Source organism: Pithys albifrons, chromosome 6 (assembly GCF_047495875.1).
Source record: "Pithys albifrons albifrons isolate INPA30051 chromosome 6, PitAlb_v1, whole genome shotgun sequence".
In the NCBI taxonomy this organism is placed as follows: domain Eukaryota; kingdom Metazoa; phylum Chordata; class Aves; order Passeriformes; family Thamnophilidae; genus Pithys; species Pithys albifrons.
The window spans coordinates 36,274,139-36,296,396 of record NC_092463.1 but is presented as its reverse complement, the minus strand read 5'-3'; the positions used below and the strand labels follow the sequence as shown (position 1 = coordinate 36,296,396).

Sequence of the window (22,258 nt, the reverse complement as noted above, 5' to 3'; positions counted from 1 at the left end):
AGCGTTCCTAGTTTAATACTGTAATACTCCATCAGTTTAAGTCAGCAAGGTGACTTGGCTTTATAAGGGTTTTCAAATAAAGAAAAGCTTGATTTATTCCTTGCCTTAATCTTAAGACAATAGTATCAACTGTCTTCCCATTGAGGCCAGAACTCACTAGTTAATTTCCCACCACAGCAGACATACTGAAGATGACTTGATAGCCTTTTCTACTTACTCAGTATCCAGTTTCTTTGGACTAGCAATATTCTTAGCGCTGCTACTAAGCTCATTGAGGACTATCAGTGGATAGATAACATTCTTCTCTACAAAAAGGAGCCAAATGTGAAGTTTCTCAAACCACATAACATGCGCAGCATCTATCAAGATATATTAAAAAGAAAATCAGATGGCACTGTCAAATACAACTCTTAACAGAATAAAGATTCTTGAACCAAGTAGTTTGTGGAGCCAAACATTAACTGTACTCTCACACTGGACTTTCATAGTTTTACTTAACCAAAATACAGCAAAGCTCATTCTAAGCTACTGTCAGAAGCGCCAGTACAGTTTGTGCACTGTTCATACAGCTACTTGTTTACTGTACATGGAAGGAAACAAACTGGGTTGCTATCTCTTCAATAATCTCAACATTGGTACTGACAAAGCTGTTCGACATTATGCATTTTATTTCATGCAAAAGGATGTTTTCCAACCACATTCAATCCAGAAGACTTCTGATTTACAACTCTTCAATACAGAAGAGCCTACATAACCTGTCAACACAAATGTCTATGACTTGAGAACATTTTTTAAACTTCTACAAGAATTGTCAAGTATGTTTCAGATTAATGCAAAATAAAATAAGAATTTTTATTATACAATATAGTCTAGAAGAGTTTATGTCAAAAGTTATGTTAATCTAAGTTACAGGGACCAAACTGGAAGATGTTACATCCTTGTAAGCAACTACAGCAAGTTCAAAAAAGCATCACAAACAGTACTTACTTCGCACTTCAAACTGATGGTATTCCTTGGTTTTCAGCAGTGGGTGAGAAAAGCAATGCCAAGGAAGTTGCTTTCGCAGTTGAGGCAGAACATAATGGGTCACAAAGCCTACTGTACCCACCAATGCATAGAGAACATAACTTAAAATAGGCTAAAAAGAAGAATTGAAGAAATTAAGGCTTATGTTTTATAAACAAAATAATATACTAACAATGTAATACTTTTTCCAGCATCTAGGGAGGTGCTCCTGTAATACTAGGTGGGAAACGTATTTCTTCATGCATGACTGTACTACCAATTTAAAGATAAAACAAGAAAACCTCTGTATCTAACAAGTTACTATGAAGTAGAAATGTATTTTAAAGTAAAAACAGTACACCAATCTTCCTTCATAGTCCATTACTTCTGATCCATATGCTTTTTATAAAAGGTATTATTCTCTAAAGGCTGAACCCAATTTACATTTCCATCTGATAGATAAAACGAGGTATAAGCAAAAAGAAATTATTAATTTCATATTCTCTTGAGAAGGCAAGAAGCCTCCCACAAGACCAAACACTTTCACACAAGTCACAAAAGCCTGCAGTATTGATATGGTACAAAGGTTGGATTTCACAATAATGCTTTCCATACGTTAAAATTTTCTCCAGTTTTCTAGATAAGTCACAGCAAAATTGGGATCGCATTACCTTGTCATAAGGTCTTTCTGAATTCTGTGAAGCCTAAGCCTGTTAGACTATACAACTCGTGAAGAACATATGGCCAATTTTCTCACACATGGGGGAAAGCAACATTCCAGAGGAGTGCTGAAGTTCAGCCATACAACAGAAGAGATTTTCCTTAGAAACACTAGTACACCTGCTTAAGTAGGGCACTTCACTCGAAAACATGAAGCTACGTAAATGCATATGCTTGTTAAAATAAGTTTTTTACTTTATTTTAGGCAACAGCAGGATAAAGGTTCAGCCCTTCAAACTTTAAAGGGAAAAAAAAAGTTTAAGAGATTTGTTTAAGTTTCATTCTTCCTAATTCCAAAATTATCCTGACATTTTTAACTGAGATAGATGAAACAAAAGAGGGTGTTTTGGGTCAGAGGCTAAAATAAAAGTCCAGAATGTAAGAAGAAACTAGGAAAGAAAGGGGGAAGACGATAAATATGAAGAACTTCAGTCATGTACTTGTCACTCTATATTTAAAGACAATCTAAAACCAGTGAGGAGACTCAGTGAACTACCAGAATAAGCTTGTATCACATCAAAGTATTTGCGTACAGAAGGCAAGTGAAAGACATGAAGCAACACCTTACCTGTAAAACTGTAAATACTGTACTGACATGAATTGCAAAATAGAGTACACCAATGACTATACACACAATCAGGTCAGACTGCAATCGTTCACTCTGCAGAGTCAAAATAAAATAATTTTAGAAAATACCAGCTTTGGTTGTTCTCTCAGAATCATTAAAGTTAGAAAATAGTCCAAGACCATCAAGTTTAACCTTTAAATACCTTGTTAATACACATGCACAGTAACATTGAAACTGATTAAAGATCTTCAAATTATGCCAGTGTTAATTACTTCCATTGAAGTTGCCAGAAATTTCACATACAAATCTTACAGCTAAGAGCATGAATTTAAGTAAGTTAAGTGGAAAGTTGCATATCAATAGCAGCGAAGGACAAATCAAAACACCCAACATATTCTGTTTCTCTTTCTGGACTATGAGGGGGTGTAGCAACTGCCCTCCATAAAGCACTGATGAAAATGCTGGAAGGGACAATCAAAACTCCCCTTCATCATCTAAGAATTGCTTAAATTATGGAGATAATTTAGAGCTCTGGAAGAGTGATGCCTAGGCAGAGCTATCAACCAGGTGAAATAATGAGGCTTAAACCCTTTATCCCGTTCCTTGCAGGAGGGTAAAGAATAGCTATGGAATCACCCTGAGGAATGAGTTTGAATTTCCCATTACCTTTTAAAAACTGAAAACATGCCACTGTTTTCATGACGAGCAAAAAAATTCACCAAACTAGTAACACCAGACTAGGCCACAAGAGGGCAATATGTACTCAGAGCCACTGCAACTCCAACATTCACAGACCAGAAAATCCTTGAAGGGATTAACTACTCCAAAACCAGCCAAATAAGAACACAGAGCAACTACTGCTGCAAACCCTTAACTTCTTCGCCTACACCTTACTTTTTTTTAAAAAATCAGTTAGTCCCGATTCTAAAAACCACTGGAAGAAAGATTGCATCAAAATCCTCAGCTCCCCTGGCCCCTTGGAGACTAACGCCAGTTTGAGAATTACAGAGGAGCTTATACCTCCTTTCATTCTCTCCTGTTAAGTGTTAAAAGAATTGCAGTTTCTCTGTTCTAAATATTTATTTGGCATTCCCACACACTGCACCTCATCATGCTTGTGCCTGTGGTCTTATGAGAAACCCAGTTATACTATTCCTACCCTACAGCCAAACCCTACACAAAGATAAGTGAACATTCAACCTTTTGTACAAATTAAACCCAATAAGCTTAAGTCTTTTACTGTGTGAAAATGAATCATCTTTACATATTATTTCCATAAAATAGAGTGAGTTGGTACTAAAATTTCAAAGTATGTGCTTAAAGAAATGGAATGGGTTACATGTGCTCCCAGAGAAAGCAAAGACAGTAACACCCCAAACAAACCACAAAAAGCCCCATGACACTTCCCATGCTCATTTTTATTTTCTACTTCTGGAACAGCAAGCACAAAGCTCTTCCTCACATTATGAAATACTGAGTTAATATCGTTTTGCCACCATTAACTCTTTCCCCACTAACTTCTGCACAAAACCAAACATCATTTATTATTACCATCAATGAGCTAGAAGAAAATCCTCAGTGACACTTCACTGAAATCACACCAGGGAATTCCAATTCTCTCATGTCTACTTCTAAATATATATAAAGTATGTAAGTAATGCAATATGAGCATTACACTCTGTGTAGCACATCAGTTCACCTGCAGACCTGAAATGCTCAGATATCCAGTCTAACCAGCACCATGGTGACAAGTGCTAAGCAAGACTCAGATTGCTGCTATGCAAACCAACACAAAGCAAATACTTAAATCGAATTTAAAAAAACCAACAAAAACACAACCAAACCCAAAAACCAGAAAGCACCTACTTACCACAGAATTTCTAAGCTTCTCAGGTAAAGGATCTTTTACTTCAGACAGAGGATCCTCAGGGTTTTTGTCTTCAGAATTAGGAAAAAATTTTGATTGCACTAAAGAGCTTAAAGAAAAGAAAACACTCATTGAAAGGCGTGCATTGTTCTATGTGGTTTTAGACCAATAATGAAGTCAGAAGTTCTATTACAAGTTGATCACAACAAAGATTAATTCTGGCAATGCCTTCCCATACCTAGGCAAATACACAGACATCTCTACTTTATAAAACAATTAGTTCTCTGTTGCACAGAATGACCACTATTAAAGAACAGCAGCCAGATGTTCAAACAGCAGTTTCTGTAATAGCCACAGCAGTAATGGCACAAAAATTGAATTTTACATGAAGTTCTTAGCAGTCATGAAACAAAACTCGAATCCATAAATAACTGAGCAGAAATGTGCAAAATGTAGAAGTGGTCTATTTGTCAATACCAGTTAGAAAAACATGAATTCTTTAGTTTAATTCAAACTTCAACAGAAAGAAAAAAATCAAAAAATCCATACTACCCTGATTAATCAATCAATTAGCTATGCTGCCAAAAAAACTAAATTCTCAGCAGCCCCTGCTGATACTAAAGCACAAAAACATGAATACTTAAGCTTTTAGAAGACCATGTGCAACATCACTAGCCACTACCAACTGTCCTTCAACCCCTCAATGTGATTTTTCTTACAATACCCTATGTAGTGCAGAAGTATTACTTCATTTTATGGACAGGAAGATCACTACAGAACGAGTCCCAGATCTGCAATCTATTACAGTGTTTAACTGTGCCACAGCTGGCTAAATAGGTGCATCTGCAGGTCAAACACTGGCCCCCAGACTTTTGTACTTGGAAAGAAGAACAGAACAAGTATCCAGGGACAAGGACCTCATACCAATTGAGTAAAGACAACTGAACCAGAGTAACAGGACAAGGTTTAGTGGTCAACCCAAAGAATTCTCCCCCTCTATGAGCACTCATGAATCATTAATCTCCTTGTTCATAGAAGAGGTCCCTCGCTATTCTACCCCAGGCTACTAATGATCAAATTCACCCAACATTATGGCTGAAATTAAATCCATGTTGAAGCTCTGCATAACCCAGGTATGTGGCTGAGGTTCTATTGGCTATTGTGGGGAAGGTGTTTCTCCTACAGAAACTATTCTGATTTACATGCATAATTATTAACTGAATCAGAAACACTCTCAGTAGCATCAGCTGAATACTCCAACTCAGAATAGCAACCTGTTTCTCCACACTAGATGAGAATGCTCATTACCAAAACAGATCCTTATTGTTTTGCATCTGAGATTAAACTAGTTGCATATTCAATATAAGAACACAAACAAATGAAGTGAAATTATCCAGAAAATCCCCATGTGGACTTCAGCTTAAACCAGTGCCCTGAACACCTCTTTAAATACAGAAATAATAAATGTTGTTGGCGTTTTGGAGAACATCAGCAGGCAATTAAACCGAATTTTGGCATGTAAGTGACTTACTAAAAGACACAAAAAAGTCTGTTGTTAGAGGAGGAACTACATGCAAAATGTGAGAATCTCTCTAACTACTGAACCATTTTGATTATGAGGGTGCCTGCAAGTTCACACAACACTAATAACATTATTAGTAGTTTTCCTTGTAGCCTGTTTGTTCCTTGGGTATGAGATAGAAATTGTCACTTACAAAAGTACAGAAGGGTCACTACTTTGTCTGCTGAGATGATACGATACTGCCACTAACAAACCACAAAATATGGAGAAGAGAACTGGAATATGTTGCCCATCCCAGGAATCCTGGAAACAGAAAAGAAATGTTAATAAAAAGGAGACAAGTATACATCACTTACCTGGCACACAAGAATTATGTATATCATAGTAAAAAGTATGGAAAAATTAATTACAATTCTACAAAAATAAACCAGGACTTTTTGTACCAAAATATTGTTCAATATTTACCTAACTATAGATCAGGAACTCTAACACAGCCTACATCTCTCAAGCCTATACCATCTTAATCATTAAAGAGTCATGATTTTTCATAAAACTTATGAAGAATTTCCTGCATTCCTCAAGACCACAGGTTCTTAAGAGTTGCATTTAGTCCATTCTCAACTTTTCATGTTACATGTGTTTTGACTCAGAATGTATTTTTTCCTAATGAACTGAATACAGATTAACCACTGGCTTTATTTTTGTTTTTATGATCTGTACTGGATCTGCAAAATGAGACAGTGATTCTTTGCTAAAGCTTGTTTATCTTAAACAGATGTGTTTACAAAAGGCTAATGAGGTATATGTACAAATTCACAGAGAGCTGATGATATTCTGCAGGGGATGGCACCACGGGAATATTTCCCTCTAGGAACTTTCTACTCTCTGTAACAGAGTGGAAAAAATCCAGTCAACTCTTGAGTTGGATGGCACACATGCTACAATTAATTGTAAACTAAGCATATTTGATTATTGACCCACACCTGAAATGAACAAACAGACACTGTTTTCAAACAGAATGGCAGTTCAAGCATGGAAACCTGGGGCTGGGGTTGTCCCCTTTGCTACCTTCCAGAGAGGCACACATGTTCACTTCAACCCTACAAACTATTTTCTGGTTTGTTTTTAAGTAAATATTAAATTGAAAGGACTATTTCACTTCTGCATCACCAGAAAAAAATACTTACATGAGCTATTTTGAGACGTTAACAAACTAATACATGAAGAGACTGTTAGAAGCAAGCCATTTAGATGCTTTTTGTTCCAAGAATCAATGTAGAATGGAACCAACAGTGCGTGTCATGTGTTTTCAACCAAAAAACCAGCCTGTTACTGCAGGCACAAATGATACACCTTTTAAAGGCAGAAAAATCTGCTTTGTTCCTGCATTGCCTATCCTTTACTGACATCACAGCTGAGCAAGTATGGAACCCTAGCAAATCAGACTAGTATTTCTGATTCAGTTTCTGTATACTTAAGTTATCAAACACAGAAGGAAGCAGAGAGCAAAACCCAAAGCGTTAACATATACTGTGCATAAAGTTGTGCTCACCTTCAGGGCACCATAACACAGTCCATACAACAATGCTACTGCCACGATACTACAGATAAAACTGTAAAGTGCTGCAAGCAGGCTTGTGGTAGCTGAAGAGCATTGAAAAGAAAAGAAAAAAACACATTGTTATGTAATTAAGTTCAAATACAAAATACTTCAGTTTGTTTAAGAAGGTATCAGCCCCCTAGTCGCAACACCCCTCTGATGAAAAAAAAATAAAAAAACCAACACACCTAGGCAACTACTTGTATTTTGCCCTAAAAATTATTTTTATAATGAGAATTTTATGTGGCTTTTTTTACCTCCTCTTATTTAACAGCATTACCATGGTAATAGAATAGTTAACAAGTGCACCAGAAAGCAGTTGAGGAAGAAGGTAGACTTTTTGACGGACATACTAGGACAGTAATTCTATTTCTCAATAGCCAATCAGAAGATCAGACTTCTTAAAAATACCATTAAGTATTCTATGTTTAGAAGGTAGGAATACAAATAGTGTAATCACTAAGTTAATTAACTCACGTACTATTAATTAGCACACTAATCTTGGCTGCTACAAGCCTCAAACTTTTGCCACTGACAGAACACAGCACTCACCATTGCCACCGAAGACATGAATGTCCAGCTGTTCACAGAGATACATTACAAATGTATTCACCTGAGGCAGGAGACCAATGAAGAACACTATAGGGAAACATAGTGTAAACACTACAAAAGAAAAAAAGAGTTGAAAAAGTGGTGAATATGAAAAATATAGCATGATATGCTACTCTTCAGTTTAAGTTCTAGGGTATCACACACCATTTAACTCAACATCACTGAAGTATTTCAATTATAATTTCTAAGGAAAATATACATTATGTAAAGTCTTACTTCAATGACTCAAACCTGACTGAATACAGAGATTATACAGACCAATAGTCAGAGGATCTCTTGTACTTTTATTTTAATTGCTGTAGAAATGGACATAGGCCCATTCAGGCTTTCAGTTTTTATTTAACAAAGATCAGCCAGGATTGTTTACAGACCAGATTTGTAAATTTTCACTCATTTTAAGTGAGGCTTATCTGCCTTAATTGCCTGTCTGGAGATACAGGAGCAAGTTAACACCAGTCACGCTGACCTAAGAGAGGCCAAGCATTCCACTCTGGGTTTGCTGCTACTAATAACAGCTGACAATTTTACTCATGTTCCTACATCACTTTTGAAAATTCCAATCCTAAATGACTTTTTTTTTAATGAAAACAGGAAACTGTATGAATCATGGAAACATCTGCAAATTACAGGACTTCAGAATGCAAAGATAAATGAATGCCACTTAATTTTAAAACAGAAAACGGTATGTCCCAACCTGTACATATAATTTACTTTCCATCTTAAAGAATAAAAGATGCAGAAATAACAATCTTGATACTCAAGTTCAGATATAGTAGTTCAGACACAATTCTCATGCAGCAGCACATCACAAGTTCTAGGTTCTGAGGGACAGAAGCATCAAATAATGAAAACAGCCCTAGCAGACAAAATCTAGCAGTTTAGGGAGGATTTTCTATAACCTTATTGACTTGTAGCTTCAGTGATCAAAAGAAGAAACTGAATTTGAAGTACCCTGTAAAGCCCCACAAGTCTTAAATTCAGGTTTCTAATTTTATATCCACATAGTGGTCAGACACTGAAAGATATCACATTAGAAGTATCTACAGTGAAATAGGTACTGAGAATCTGATTTTTTTTAATCTATCCAGTGGCAAAGTAAAACAACATTTAAAAACGTGTAGGTTCCAGGCTTGGCAAGAACACTGAATTATGCAGTTTTTACTGATACAAGTTAGGAAATGTAAGACTACAGACCAGCTCCACAGGACCCGAAGAAAGTATTTCTTCAGAATCCTCAAGTCAAAACTTCTATCTCAAATCATTACTTAGGGAAGACCGCACAGGAGGCAAATACAGGGTTCTGCCTTTGACAGGTTAAAAGAAATGTTTCCTAAAGGCTTGTAAGTCAAAGTATCTTGGGCCAATTGAAAAACAAATTGCTAGGTAGATCTGGGAATACAAAATTTTTAAAATGTATTCCAGCAAAAAGCCACTATTCATGAAGCTCTTACAGTCTGTAACAATTGTTCTCTAATGGGGACCCCTAGGTGAAAACAGAAAATAATTATAATAAATGTGGAGGAGATTCAGAGCAATTGAAGAAGTTCAATATTTGAGACAAAAAAAATAAAGAACTTGTTCTAGTCTTCACCTGTCTGTTGGCAAGGATACAGCAATTATGTTATCTACACACAAGGTTTGCTGTGCCCTGCACCTGTGTTGGCCCAGTAGCTACGGCTGGGAATGGGAAAAAAGGCAGCTAAGACTTCTACTTTGTGCTAATCAAGCACATTTGCCAGCAGCCAGCTTGCTTTGCCATACACACAAAGCTTTTTGAAGCAGTGCTCCAGCAACATCAAGAGGTGCTCCAAAGACAAGGACATGCATGTGTGGAAGGGATGTACCAAACAGGGTTTTTTTCTGGTTTGGAGTTTTTTGCAGGGTAGGGTGTGGGGTTTTTTGTTTGGTGTTTAAGAAGAGTGAGCTGTTCTGGGAGTCTGGTTTTTTATGGGGAGAACTGCTAAGAAATATAAACCCCAACAGCTGCTGCAATATAGTCCAGTAAAACAGTAAAAGATAAGGATCAAAACCCATTCAGAACTCTTGAACTAGGATTTTTAAAAGCTAATCCCAAGATGGACATGGCCTGATGAAGATGCCACCACATCTTTTAAAACTGGCAATGAGTCTTCAGTACTTGTTAAAACCAGCTCACTTTCACAATACGACACACCATCTACACATACATTTGTGTTACCTTATGGGGATAGGGATATATATTATGCCAATGTTCCAGGTGGCAGGAAAGGGAAGAAAATACTTCCCAAATTGAGAGAGCATAATCAAGAGAAATGAAGGTAGTTTTATATCTTGGATGAGTCACAAGTACCTTCTGTCTTCTTTTTCCATCACAAACACAGAATTAAGTATGCCAGTACATAAATAGAACCAAAGAATCCGTTCAAAAACACCTTTGAAAATGTCTGGACAATGTTCTGTTCATAAAAATGTGGCTTAGACATTTTCCCTCTGGACATTTAAATTCAAATACAGACATATCAGCAGAAGGTTGAGGGGTGAAACAGTATGAGGCATGAAATTCATGATGTTCGTCAAATCAAGTAATAAAGACAAATACCCAAAATGCCTAAGTCAGTTATTCTTATTTATCAATTAAAATTTTTCAGTGTTCTTGGACAGTTTTCTCATCATGCAGTCATAACATTTAACTGCATTCAATTTAAATGAATTCTAACAGATTTTCTTACCCCTCTCAAAGTAGTGATCAACAAAACATCACCTAAATAATTTTGCTCCATTAAAGTAGTGCACAAAGTTCCCATGATAAGATGACCTTCAAATGTTTATGTCCTCTCTCTCCTTTCTATGGGCTCTGCCTGAGATTACATAGCTGTTACTATTTTCATAATTTTGTAGAGTACACAGGGGAAAAGATTGTTGCTTTGGGGTTTTTTACGCTGTTTGGGTTTTGCATTGGGTTTTAGAGGGGTGGGGGTGTTAAATGCCAGCAGTATTGTGAATACACTGCGCTGCTCAGAACACAATGGAAGTACCTCATACAGCCCAAAACTGTATTTTTGGTATTGCTGATAGGCTTGTTCTGAGACAAGACACATTAAATAAGATTTAATCTGTCTATAATGCTTTTTAAATTGTTTCTGAAGTGTTCTACCAAACTGCTAAATACAAATAACCTTGTTTATGAGAACTCCTACTCATTCGCCACAAGCCTCTCCAGAGAGTATGAAGAGTCCAAATCAAAATGCAGCATATCCAGATTCAAGTTAAAAAGAAAGTTCAGGGATAAGGGCTAAGACAGTACCTAATGAAAAATATCTGTGACAGTGCATTAGAGGACATCTCTGCTGTTTGTTAGAGCAAAGCTACAGAAGGGGGAAACGTTCCCATAACATTCTACTGTTGTGAAGCCAACAATTCAAATCCATGAAAAAGCCACTCACCTATAACTAAGTCCCTGGCTGACAGCAGCAGTAACGGGTTGGTGAAAGCCATTCCATACAACCTGAATCTTGTTGTAGATATGTTTCTGCTGCCATAATCCAACAGCCAAATAAGACCACAACATAAACAGAAATATACAGGCCTACTATAGGCTATGATACGATTGTGACCCTGTTTAGAAAAAAACAAACAACAACACAAAAAAAGAATCAACATTTGTTAATTATTAGCAGAAAAAGTAATTTTGACTTTTCTCCTACAGACAGCTTCAGAACCAAAATTAATGATTGTTCATCAAGTAATATACTGTCACCTAAGCCTATCCTGAAGTTTTCTTTATAAAAACCTTGCAGCAATACCAGTCTTTTCTTGTGGCTTTGATAAGACAAAGACAGAACAGTTACATTAAGCTGTATTTACCCTTAGTCTCTCCACTGTATTTTACACTGTGCTGCTTGCAGTACTAAATGCTAGAGAAACTCTGACTAGGCTTTGTAAGCAAGAGAGAATAAATAAGTTTTAAAGAAAAGCAAGTAAAGTTTATTACTCAGATACTGCTCCTCCTGGGGGCTGGGGAGGGAATCACTGTGTGTGTTTATTAAAATGCACAACTTCTAATGTAAAGTAATATGAATTAGTTGCTGCAGAAGAATAGGGCTTTATGTATCTTATTTAGGACATAGAAGGAGTATTTTGTCTTGGCAATCTAGAAGATACACAACAGAACATGAACACATTGCACAACACTAGCACATTAACATTTCCCTGCCCAAACATTAATGTTTACTATAGCGTTGCATGCTCAGCTTATTAGCATGAAAAAATAAGGCAGTGTGCACACCAGGACAGCTGAAGGATCTGCAGGAAAGCTGTGTCCCTTCATGCCAGCAAACTGCAACTTCAAGAATACTTCTCAGAATAATTGCTTGAATAATGAAGATTCATCAAAAAACTTACCATGGCATGGCTCCAGAGCAAAAGCTAAGCTCAAACCTGGGGACATGATTTTCTAAATACAAAGAGTATGGCAGGGGAGAAACCCAGTATCAGTTCCCTTCTCACACACTAGGACAACTATAGGCCTTTTGTGCCTTAGAAGGCACATAAAAGAAATGCCAAAAAGATCAAACCAAAATGATCAGTTCTCTGTAGGAGTTCTGCTTCTGCAATGTTAGTAGGGTAGCACATGCCCATGACTTACATGTCGAGGGGAAGAAGAATCTGGTTGAACACTCTGAAACCAAAATGGAAAGAGGAAAGTTACCCCATTTACAGATAACTGTGTTACACATACACTTTCTCTACTGCAGTTCTTCTAACAAAACCTATAATTAATTTTACAACTGTCAAGCCACTCGACAGCCTTTGAATAGCACAATGTAATAAACTATAAAATCTATTCAAAGATTACATATTTATAGCCAAAATTCAAAAAACAGTCCTGCAACCTCTCATTTTTAGTTTTACTGTTTTTTTTAAAAACAATTATGAACTTAATTCTACATCTCATTTCCACCCCAACAGTCTAATCATAAAAAATAAAAAATCATTCTTAGATGACAAGCATACCACTATCAATAGTCTAAAAAAATTAGTAATCTGATTAAAACTATGCTTAGATATAATTGCTTCATATGAATGCATTGAGGTATATCCACTAAAAAAACCAAGACAACCCCAAAACAACAAAATTTCAAGTTTAGTTTGTAGGCTATTTTCAATCAGTAAGAATGAGTTCCTCTTCAGGAAAACAAAAAGTGCACAAGAACAATAAATAAAGGGTTGTTTAACAAACATACACGGAACTATTCTAGTGAAGTGACCTTGTATTACCACCTATCAAACTTTCCATGAGGCCAAGTTTACTCATTTCTTTATAAATGGTAAGCATGCATTTTCCCCTTAGAGCTCTGACTAACCTGTAGCACCCAACCAAAGTTATATCTATTGTTTGTAGAAAGCAAAGACAGAAATTAAATTACCTTCAACAGTGAGTACTGACAGCTGGCTATTACCAGGCAGAACTGGAAGACCCAAATATCCTTGAAAAAGCCCTCTATAAGAAGTACAGAGCCCAGAAATGCAACTAGAATAGCTAGGATGACAGCTAATACATTTTCAAGGATTTCACGATTCCTGTATTAGAGAGAAAAAAAAAAGAAAAATAGAATTAAAAGCAAACTATGCCTAGAAAAAGTTTCAAGGGAACAGTCAGGGTGGGTCAGAAATTAACAAGAGTTATGCTGCTGATAGCAAAGCAGTTAAGAATAGATTTGAACTTCCATAGACTATAGTAGCACACTGTCCTTCAGCAAAGCTGGGAGCTATCAGCATTTCACTGACAGCTGAAAGCAATTAGTATCTTATGGAATAGAACTTTAAACAGCAGAAGATAATTTCAGCAGATAATTTCAGAAATAATTCAAATGTTCATCGAGAAGCATGGTCTGTTAACATAAATCTACATTCAAGGCCTATCCAGGATGATTACAAGCCTGTGAAAAACACAAGCATGACAGCTTATCTGTATATAATGTGTCATTCACAATTTTCTAATGAAGACACTAAAAATGCTCTCATTTGGATAAGATATGCCAAGAGGAATGAAGATAATTCCCTATGATATTGGTAGTGCTTAGGAACCAAATTAATAGTATTCCTCTTCGGACATAATCGCTACTGTATGGTTCATTTCAAGGAAGTTCATTACCAAAATATAAACACATATTCCAAAAGCTGGTAACTGGAGGGTCACCTTACTTTTATTCCACTAGGTAAATGCAGCAGGAACAACAAGTTACAGTATTAGATGACTCTTTGGAAAAATGCTTCAAAACAGCAAGCAAATTCTCTCTATTTGCTGAAACAAAGTTCTAGACCCTTTCAATTAGTTGTCATAGGAAGCTGTTTTATAGCTGTAAAGATTAGCAACAAATCTCTCTTTTTGACCATTCTGTTACTTCCCCACTCAGGCAAAGTGAGGACTGGTTTCTTCTTTTAGATTGCTAGAGAAAAAAGGAGAGTAGCCTTCACTAATTTAGAAAAACTACATTTGGTATTATTCTTTCATCTTTCAAAGTGCAGTAAATCAGTACAATTCTCTAAGGATAGCTTTATCTGAATTTAATTTCAGTCACTATTTTTCAACCTTTGCTTTCTGAGATCTCACCTATCAAATAAAGCCAGAAGAGTTAATCTATCAAAATTGATGCTAATCCAAAGCTTAGGCAGGATCCAAAAGCGATAGTACTGCTTGACTTTTTGAGCTGCTTCCTCTTGAGGTTGCATGTGGTCCTGAAGGTCAGGGCTCAGGTCAATATCTTGCTGCTCCAGCAGATCTGTATCCATTGTTAGCAGCCTGTTCAACCTGATCTGAGGAAGAGAAAGCTAAAAGAAAGTCAGTATTAACAAAAGCTCATTTCTATCACTGTATCCCTACTGAAAACTGCTTCGAAGAAAACTGCTGGAATTCTCTAGTTTCACTTTTGAGAAGTTGCATGTTAAGCACTGTCAGTTTACATGTTTCTACTTGACTTTTCCTGTCCTTACCCCAGTATATGAGTAGCACGAGCAGCAATAACAGTTTCCATACAACACAACAATTTGCCATTTTACCATACGCCTTATTTCAAATGAACACATCTTCAAAGAACATTATCCCATTTAGTCTGAAAAACTCAAATTTTAAGAGAAGTAAACTGATACATAAACAGGTATAGCACACATTACAAGAATAATCCAATTATTAATTTCAATAAGTTATGACACATTTTTTATAGTCGGCTAATCTGCATGCAAACCCATGCTAATGGTTCTTCCTGCACGACAAAGCAATACATGTGCATCACCTGACAAATTGAAACTCACTGAATCCACAAGACACTCAGAAATGAGCTTAACAACAGCTCTGCCCTAAGCAGTCACGTACTACTTACGACTGACTATACCTCTCACTTCTTTATTAGTTTGCCACTCTAGAGCTCTCCTGAAAATCACAGTAACACTAACAACCATTATGGACACTTAAGGAGAGTACTCAATGTTAAAATGGTAATACAGTATGAAGGTGTTAACTAATCCACTTTATAAGTTGCATTAACAGGCCAAGAAACATCTTAATGTGCTGCTCTATATTCTTAAATAATATCATTGTTAAAATGTCATTTAATGAAAAAACTTCACAATTGTTTAAGGCAAAGAGTAAAATGTCAGTACTCACTTCACCTTTAGGTATCAAAACTATAGGTTTAAGGGTTTGGAGGGATCTTTTTCCTACAATTACCTTTAACATTAGATTCCTTTTTTTATAAAAATTTTTTCATCACTCTTTAAATCATCAGCAGTGTACTCTAACTATGCTCAGCCAGCTTTTCCTTCCTAGAAAAGTACTAATGAAAACAACAAGGAAGAACACTCGCTTTCTAAAGGCATTTCAAACCTAGAAAATGTACTATAAAAACTATGTCAGAAAATAGGTCCTTTCCTTGACAACTTTTTAAAAACCTAGTTTCTTAAAAGGTAGAATCACCATAACATTCATGGCACTAATAACAAATATCACTGTAAATTTCCATTTAAGCACATAGGCTAAGCTTTAAGAATCACAAGTTTGCCTAAAACAGACTCATTTCCTTCAAAGGGACTACACTGACAAACCAAAAGCACAGAAGAGGTAATGCAGACTCTTAACGAAAGGTTACATTTTCAAGGAAGATAGTGGAAAGCAAATGAAGGTCCTCTAGCAGACACCAGGTTTGAAGAGCATGTTCCTGAACAAAAGCAGAGTCAGGCAAATAGAGGCCTCCTGCTTCTCCTCCTAAAGCTGCATTTCATTTTCCCTCTTGATTAGGTCATTTATATACTTCAATACACTCTGCTTTGGTTTGCCAGCTTAAGAATCACAACCATTTGCTCTTTTTTCATGACACAGCAATACATGAGTTCAGAGTACAGGTATGTCTGGACTTGACAACAATATAAAACCTTTAAGATCACTAACTACTGGCAGGATGAAACACTCTAAGGCCTCTGCCTTGTTTTCCCAGTCACTCCCTGCATATCAATTTAAATTTTGTACAGCAGATTCCAATGACAGATTTCTAAACTCCTTCCAGGGAAACTACTGAAGTTTCTCTTGGTCAGAATATGGTACTTATTCTTTCTGCTACGTGCTAATCTTACTAATGCACAGAAGGAAAACTCTGTCCAAGTTGCAGACATACCTCCAGAAACCTTTACAAGGTACTTAGAACATCCAATTTCCATGCAATCGTTTTAAATCATTGTGCTTTAGATCAGAGGAAATCATGTCAGTTTTAGAGCAGAAAGATTAAACTGTATATATATATGAAGACATTGCAATAATAAATAAACACTTTTTCTTCATTTAAATCCAGACAAAATTCTTCTTAGGAACAAAGAACTATAATATAGAATGATTAATCAGTGCTATAAAATCGGAAGATCTTCTGATTCTTTGCATGCTTTAAAAATATATAAGAAAAACTTACTAGATCATGTGGATAAAAGCGAACTGAGGTAGAACTCGATACGTGAGAGTCCGTGTCACTATAAGAACAGGGAAAATACTTCAGATTATAAACTACATTTTATTTCAACAGGTCACACTAATTTTCCCAAACTTATTTTAACTCCTTGTGAATTTTACCTGAATATCCTTAAGTTTTCCTTCTGTCACTTATCATAAATACAAGCAACCACTTAGTCTCATGTACTGTGGTACCTTCTGTAGCTACAGTAAGCCAGGAGACTCTTTAATCTTTGTCAACACCCAGTCCCTACAGTTTGTATAACAAGGACTACAATAATAGTAATTATTCCACTTGAAAAAACAAACATGTTTTATAATCTGATACCTACTGATGTATAAACACGTATCACATCTCTCAAGTCATCGAGAGGCATCTGTGTGTTCACATGCTGAGCTTCTGTTAATTCTACACTGTTTTTACCAAGGTCCCCAAACTGCCAAAACCCGTACATACTTAACACAAGTGTACTGAGCTACTTACTCTTAAATTGCTCTTCAAAAACTTGACATAAACTCAAACCTCTGGTAAGAAGAGCAAGATTACTTGGCCATTTCCATTAATTAGAGATGAGAAATTTCTCTTACTGTATGAGACTCCATATCCAACCACTGCTTTTTTCCCCCCAATTGTGGATAGCTTTTGGATGTTTTGTTTTTCATGTAAATCACATGGTTGCAAGAAATTTATGCAACTTTCCTTCAGTTCCTTGACTAAAGATAAAAACATTCTTTGTTATCAACTTTAATTCACTGAAACTCAAGTATTTCTAAAGTTGAGATCTGATTATCTGATGTGGCCAGTTTGTTTCTTCCATTAGAATATACCACTTCGTAACAGCAGCCACCAGCAAAGCCATTGTACCTGGAACATGCAAGCAGGAGAGGCAGGCATTGACAGCTTTTTGCAAGGAATACAGAAGTCTTTGCCAAAGTTCAATTCTACAAAAAGCACTTGCATACTGTCACAAGAAAAGTTTTGAAGTTGGGAGGTTTTATATTCATTACTCCCTAATTCCAAGAGCTATTCCACCTACACATGGCAGGAGTTCTAGTATTCAGCATGATGCAATGGCTTCAGAGCAGTTCTACACAGTGAAGAGGACTGGGGCAGGTGGGGAGCCACAGGACATTTTGGGTTGCTTTTCTTTCTTCTGCCTCCTATCCTATCACTTCAGACAAAGAAAGGGTATCTTTCCAATAGCAGATGAACTTTCCAGTATGCAGCTGCCTATTTCAACTGCAAGCAAAATTTTAACCTCAGGCATGTTAACACTTCCATGTATTGTTTCATGCCATCTATGAACTTGAGAAAAAAAATATCAGTCTACAACTGGCTCACAATTGAAAGCTCAACAGCCATTACTGTCAAAAGCCACTTACTTGCCCAAAACCTGGGTTAAATCCTTTAACAAAGACTTTCTATGAGCCCACCAAAAATGCACTTGTCAAGTACTCAGTCTGGAAATTTATTGCTTAAACTAACAGTACTCTTCATTTTCTGCAATTTATTTAAGTAGACAAGATTATTTATGCAGTTAATGTCACCTTCAAGTAAAAATCACTTAGGCTGCTAAAGTATATGGATAATATTTTCAATTGATTTTTGGTAGTCCATACTAAGTAACCTTCTAAAATTACAATCAGTTGCAATAAGACAAGAATCATCACTCTTGACTGGCCTTCACACACACCAGATGTTGGATGCTCTTCTTGCAGCTGGCTCAAAGTTCACAAGTGACATGTCGCAGCCCCCTGTCTCGTAGAGCGTAGAACTGAACTTACCTGTTAAAGAAAAGGTCAAAAGTAGGTCAAAACTTCCTAGTGTTTCATTCCATTGGCAGCAGTTTTTATTCATTAACTTACTACTGAGATGAATTTAGACATCTAAATTTACATCAGTCTTAAAATATAAATGTGACTACACATTGATTTGGCACCTAATGCAGACAAGACAGGAGCTACTCGGCTGTCTTTCATACCATTTTACGTAACATATATATGTAACTGCATTACTGAACTGAAGAGTTTGTTGTTTACAAGATACAATCATTAACACAACAGAGGCACACTGTAAGCCTTTCTTTCCCCTTAGAGAATAATCCCATAAACAACGTGCAATGACCATCTTCCATTCTTCCCCACACCCAGTAGAAAAATCAATAAATCACTTGCTATCAGCATTTAAGAACCATGACATTTAACTACAACAGAAATAACTCAAGTATCCTGAATAAAATTCCATCAAGAAGACCATGTGTATTTGAAAAGAAATACAATGACTGAAAGAAGTGGCCAGAGATGTTCCATAAATCATACCTTTAGAAAATAACAAAGGAATGTGAGGCAGAGACTTATTCTACAAGCCAGAAGCAAAAGCTTCAGTGAAAAAACAGAAGACTGCAAACTAACTTCTCAGATAAACCATTTGGACTTACTTCCAAAATATATTTTAAAAAGTAGACAAAGATTATAACTCAAATGATAAATTACCTTATCACAAAATGATGGTTTTACAGTGCCCTTCTCCCATAACAGTCTAATCAGAGAGATAATTTCCCCTGAAGGTCATGTTCAAAATATTTCAGCTCTGAATACAGGGAGCTGATTTTGATACTGAGTTCAAGTATTCTGCCAACTTTCCATCTCTTCTAACTGGAAACCCTTCTTAAGCCACGATGCAAAGCATGAAATATCCTAAGATGGGCTTATACAAAAGCAAAATCCCCAGTTTGGAGCATCTGAAGGAAAACTGTATGCACCTCTCAGCTGCATGTCTTGCAGCTCTTCCTTCTGCTGATACAGGGTAACAAGCAGTCCCCGGAGAAACACCTAACAAGATCAAAGCTTTCAATCTTTTCCCTCTCTGTGAGAACATAACCTGCTTCTGATACAGTGGGGTTTGATTATTTTTTGTTTTAAACACACTATGATTCTGCTCCTGCTTCTCTTCACACCACAGACAATTAAGTTCTATTTAGAAGCATTTGAATCTTATCAGGTTAAAAACACTGAACTAGATTATTAAAACGAGTGAAACTAAAAAAACCCACTGGTTTATTGAAAATGCTTTCATGAAGCTTTCTACCCTCAGAGGGAGCACTTCAGACCAACCACAGCCATGCTCAGCCCAACCACTCTGAGGAGACAGTCTGCTGCACAGCTCACGAGTCACACACCACATGTCAGAGCTCACAAGACAACAGCTCGCGCTCAAGCATTCAGTCACCTCTGTTACAGGAATGAGCACAACATTCACTTGTTAGGGTTTTTTCCTCAACAACTACGACTTTAATGGAGTGTTTCAGCTAATTATCTTCTGCGTTTTAATGCCTAGTATAATGAACAGTTGATACTGAAGCTAAAAATTTAAACTAGTGCATGATATGAGGAATATTCCCACAACTGATAAAAAACTTTGGTTACACGGATCTATTTCTTAACTGCACCAGTAAAAAAAATTCCAACAGCAAACATGGAGATATTGGATAATATGTTTCAGGTTCTACTCAGAACCAAAAAATACACAAATTATTACAGAAACATCTCCTGGGCAATCAGCCCTTAAAAAAACCCAAGGTCACTTGGGTTAAATTCTTCATGTTTTTACATTACTGAATAGAGATCCTAGAAATTAAACTTCCTAATTTTTAACTTAATGAAATTCTGGTAACACAACTTAGAATATACCACTTGGACATAGAGCTTCCCATTCACTTGGGTTGAGAAAACACATCAGATATATTTATTTAAGAAGATGTTGACTGAACTATCACACTCACAAATATCCACAGTTTCCTTTCATCCAACTGATCTTTGAATCTGTCAAAATTTACTGTATTAATATTGCTGCTCTCAGACTGCATTGCTGTGGTGGGATATAACAAACTTGGTTAGTAGAGAGGTATGAAACAAACAGAAGACTCAATTCCAATTATTTATACTCAAACTACAAAACGGACTCAGGTTGTGCCATACCTGCAATTCACCACCTATTTATTTAGGCTTCCCACTGGAAGTTGGCTCACTAGCATGCAAAGCACAGCTCCTCATAAAAACAAAGTTGCCTGCCCCTTTTTTCTTTTGGTCTTTGTTTTGTTGGGTTTGTTTGTTTGTTTTAAATAAAAGGGCTTTTCAGAAAACCCTCAACACATTTAGGCAGAAAACTTGACAGGACTGTTCATCATTGCTGAGGACACAAACTAAGTGTGAGCAGAGGTGATATGTCTGAGCTCCAAAGTCCTACAATATATAGTTTTAAAACTATGAGATAGGAATAGCTTCCTCACGGTACACTCAAACTCTAATGAAGAATTTCAGCACCCACCCACAAGATTTAGTACATATGGATATACCTAGCATTTTTATTTACCCTAGTAGTTTCTCTCCCTCCCAGTCATAGGTCTCCCATGGCGTTCTCTGAAATATTTTTAATAGCATCACACTGAATAAGAAAATATTTTCTTTATCTAAAGCCCTGTAGTTTTATCTAGTTGTGAACAAACAGGAGACTCCACGTTTATTTTACAAATCAAGAAATACAGTCAACACCATGCCCACTCAACAGAAATGCTTGTAACTTCTCCACATGCACACACAAAAGGGAGAGCTTTGAGTTCTGGGCAAATCCAAGTCAGCCACAACTACTGTATTTGGACCCAAAATAACCACTGATACAGAAGCACACAAATTCAAAATGCATCTTCATTCTGACATAGAGAGGAAAAGATGAATACATTTCCTTTGCAAAAAAGTTTCCTTGTTTCAAAAGACAAAAAATCACCACATCCAGAGACAACCAAGTAACAGCTCACACAGTATGAACTGGTGTTCCCACAGTCAGGGGCATCAATGAAAGCAAGAGGCTGATGAGCTTACACAGATTAAACTTGAGAGACTTAAGTGGCTCAGGATCCAACTAAAATGGTGCTCTGGTGGTTTCCTCAGTCAAGTTACTTTCGGTTTATTTTGCAGTTCTACAGTTAATAAATATTACTTTGTTTCAAAGCTCTCGGACTAGTTCAGAACATCACAAACCACTTACTGGCACGTTGAAATGTAAATCATCACTAGATCAAGATATACTGGCCTAGTGCTTCAGTCAGTATTTTTTAAATCCTAGTCAGCAAAACAAAAGCCATCACAATTTGAATACTTGGTAGAGTGCTAAGAACTTTATTCCCAAAGGTCAAAGTCTTTATCAATGCTATGAAGACTTAGATGTTTTCAGTTAGAACACAAAGTAGTTCATTTTTTTCTCCCATATGAAGTTTGTCAAAAGAGCAACTTACCCATTATGCTGAATTCCATAGACTACAACAAGTACATTCTCCGTAGGAATAATGGAAAATGAATACTTATTTTTTATCCATACCTTTGAAAATGCCCCCACG

The 22,258-nt window shown here is 36.5% G+C and overlaps 1 protein-coding gene across 7 annotated transcripts in view; it reads right to left on the bottom strand.

The window, feature by feature from the left end:
• The window catches only part of PCNX1 (pecanex 1), an 88,367-nt gene that overhangs the window by 25,061 nt on the left and 41,048 nt on the right, over nt 1-22,258 (bottom strand). For 4 of the 7 annotated variants that reach the window (XM_071558217.1, XM_071558218.1, XM_071558222.1 and 1 more), the window contains 13 exons: nt 18,560-18,650; nt 16,828-16,885; nt 14,487-14,704; nt 13,300-13,453; nt 12,519-12,551; nt 11,317-11,488; nt 7,835-7,945; nt 7,235-7,326; nt 5,876-5,985; nt 4,164-4,269; nt 2,294-2,386; nt 988-1,138; nt 218-359 (listed from right to left, as the gene is read on the bottom strand). In XM_071558217.1, coding sequence (XP_071414318.1) covers nt 218-359; nt 988-1,138; nt 2,294-2,386; nt 4,164-4,269; nt 5,876-5,985; nt 7,235-7,326; nt 7,835-7,945; nt 11,317-11,488; nt 12,519-12,551; nt 13,300-13,453; nt 14,487-14,704; nt 16,828-16,885; nt 18,560-18,650 — 1,531 coding nt within the window. The remainder of the gene's footprint in view (nt 1-217; nt 360-987; nt 1,139-2,293; nt 2,387-4,163; nt 4,270-5,875; nt 5,986-7,234; nt 7,327-7,834; nt 7,946-11,316; nt 11,489-12,518; nt 12,552-13,299; nt 13,454-14,486; nt 14,705-16,827; nt 16,886-18,559; nt 18,651-22,258) is intronic. The other 3 variants (XM_071558219.1, XM_071558223.1, XM_071558220.1) reach the window with 2 other exon arrangements.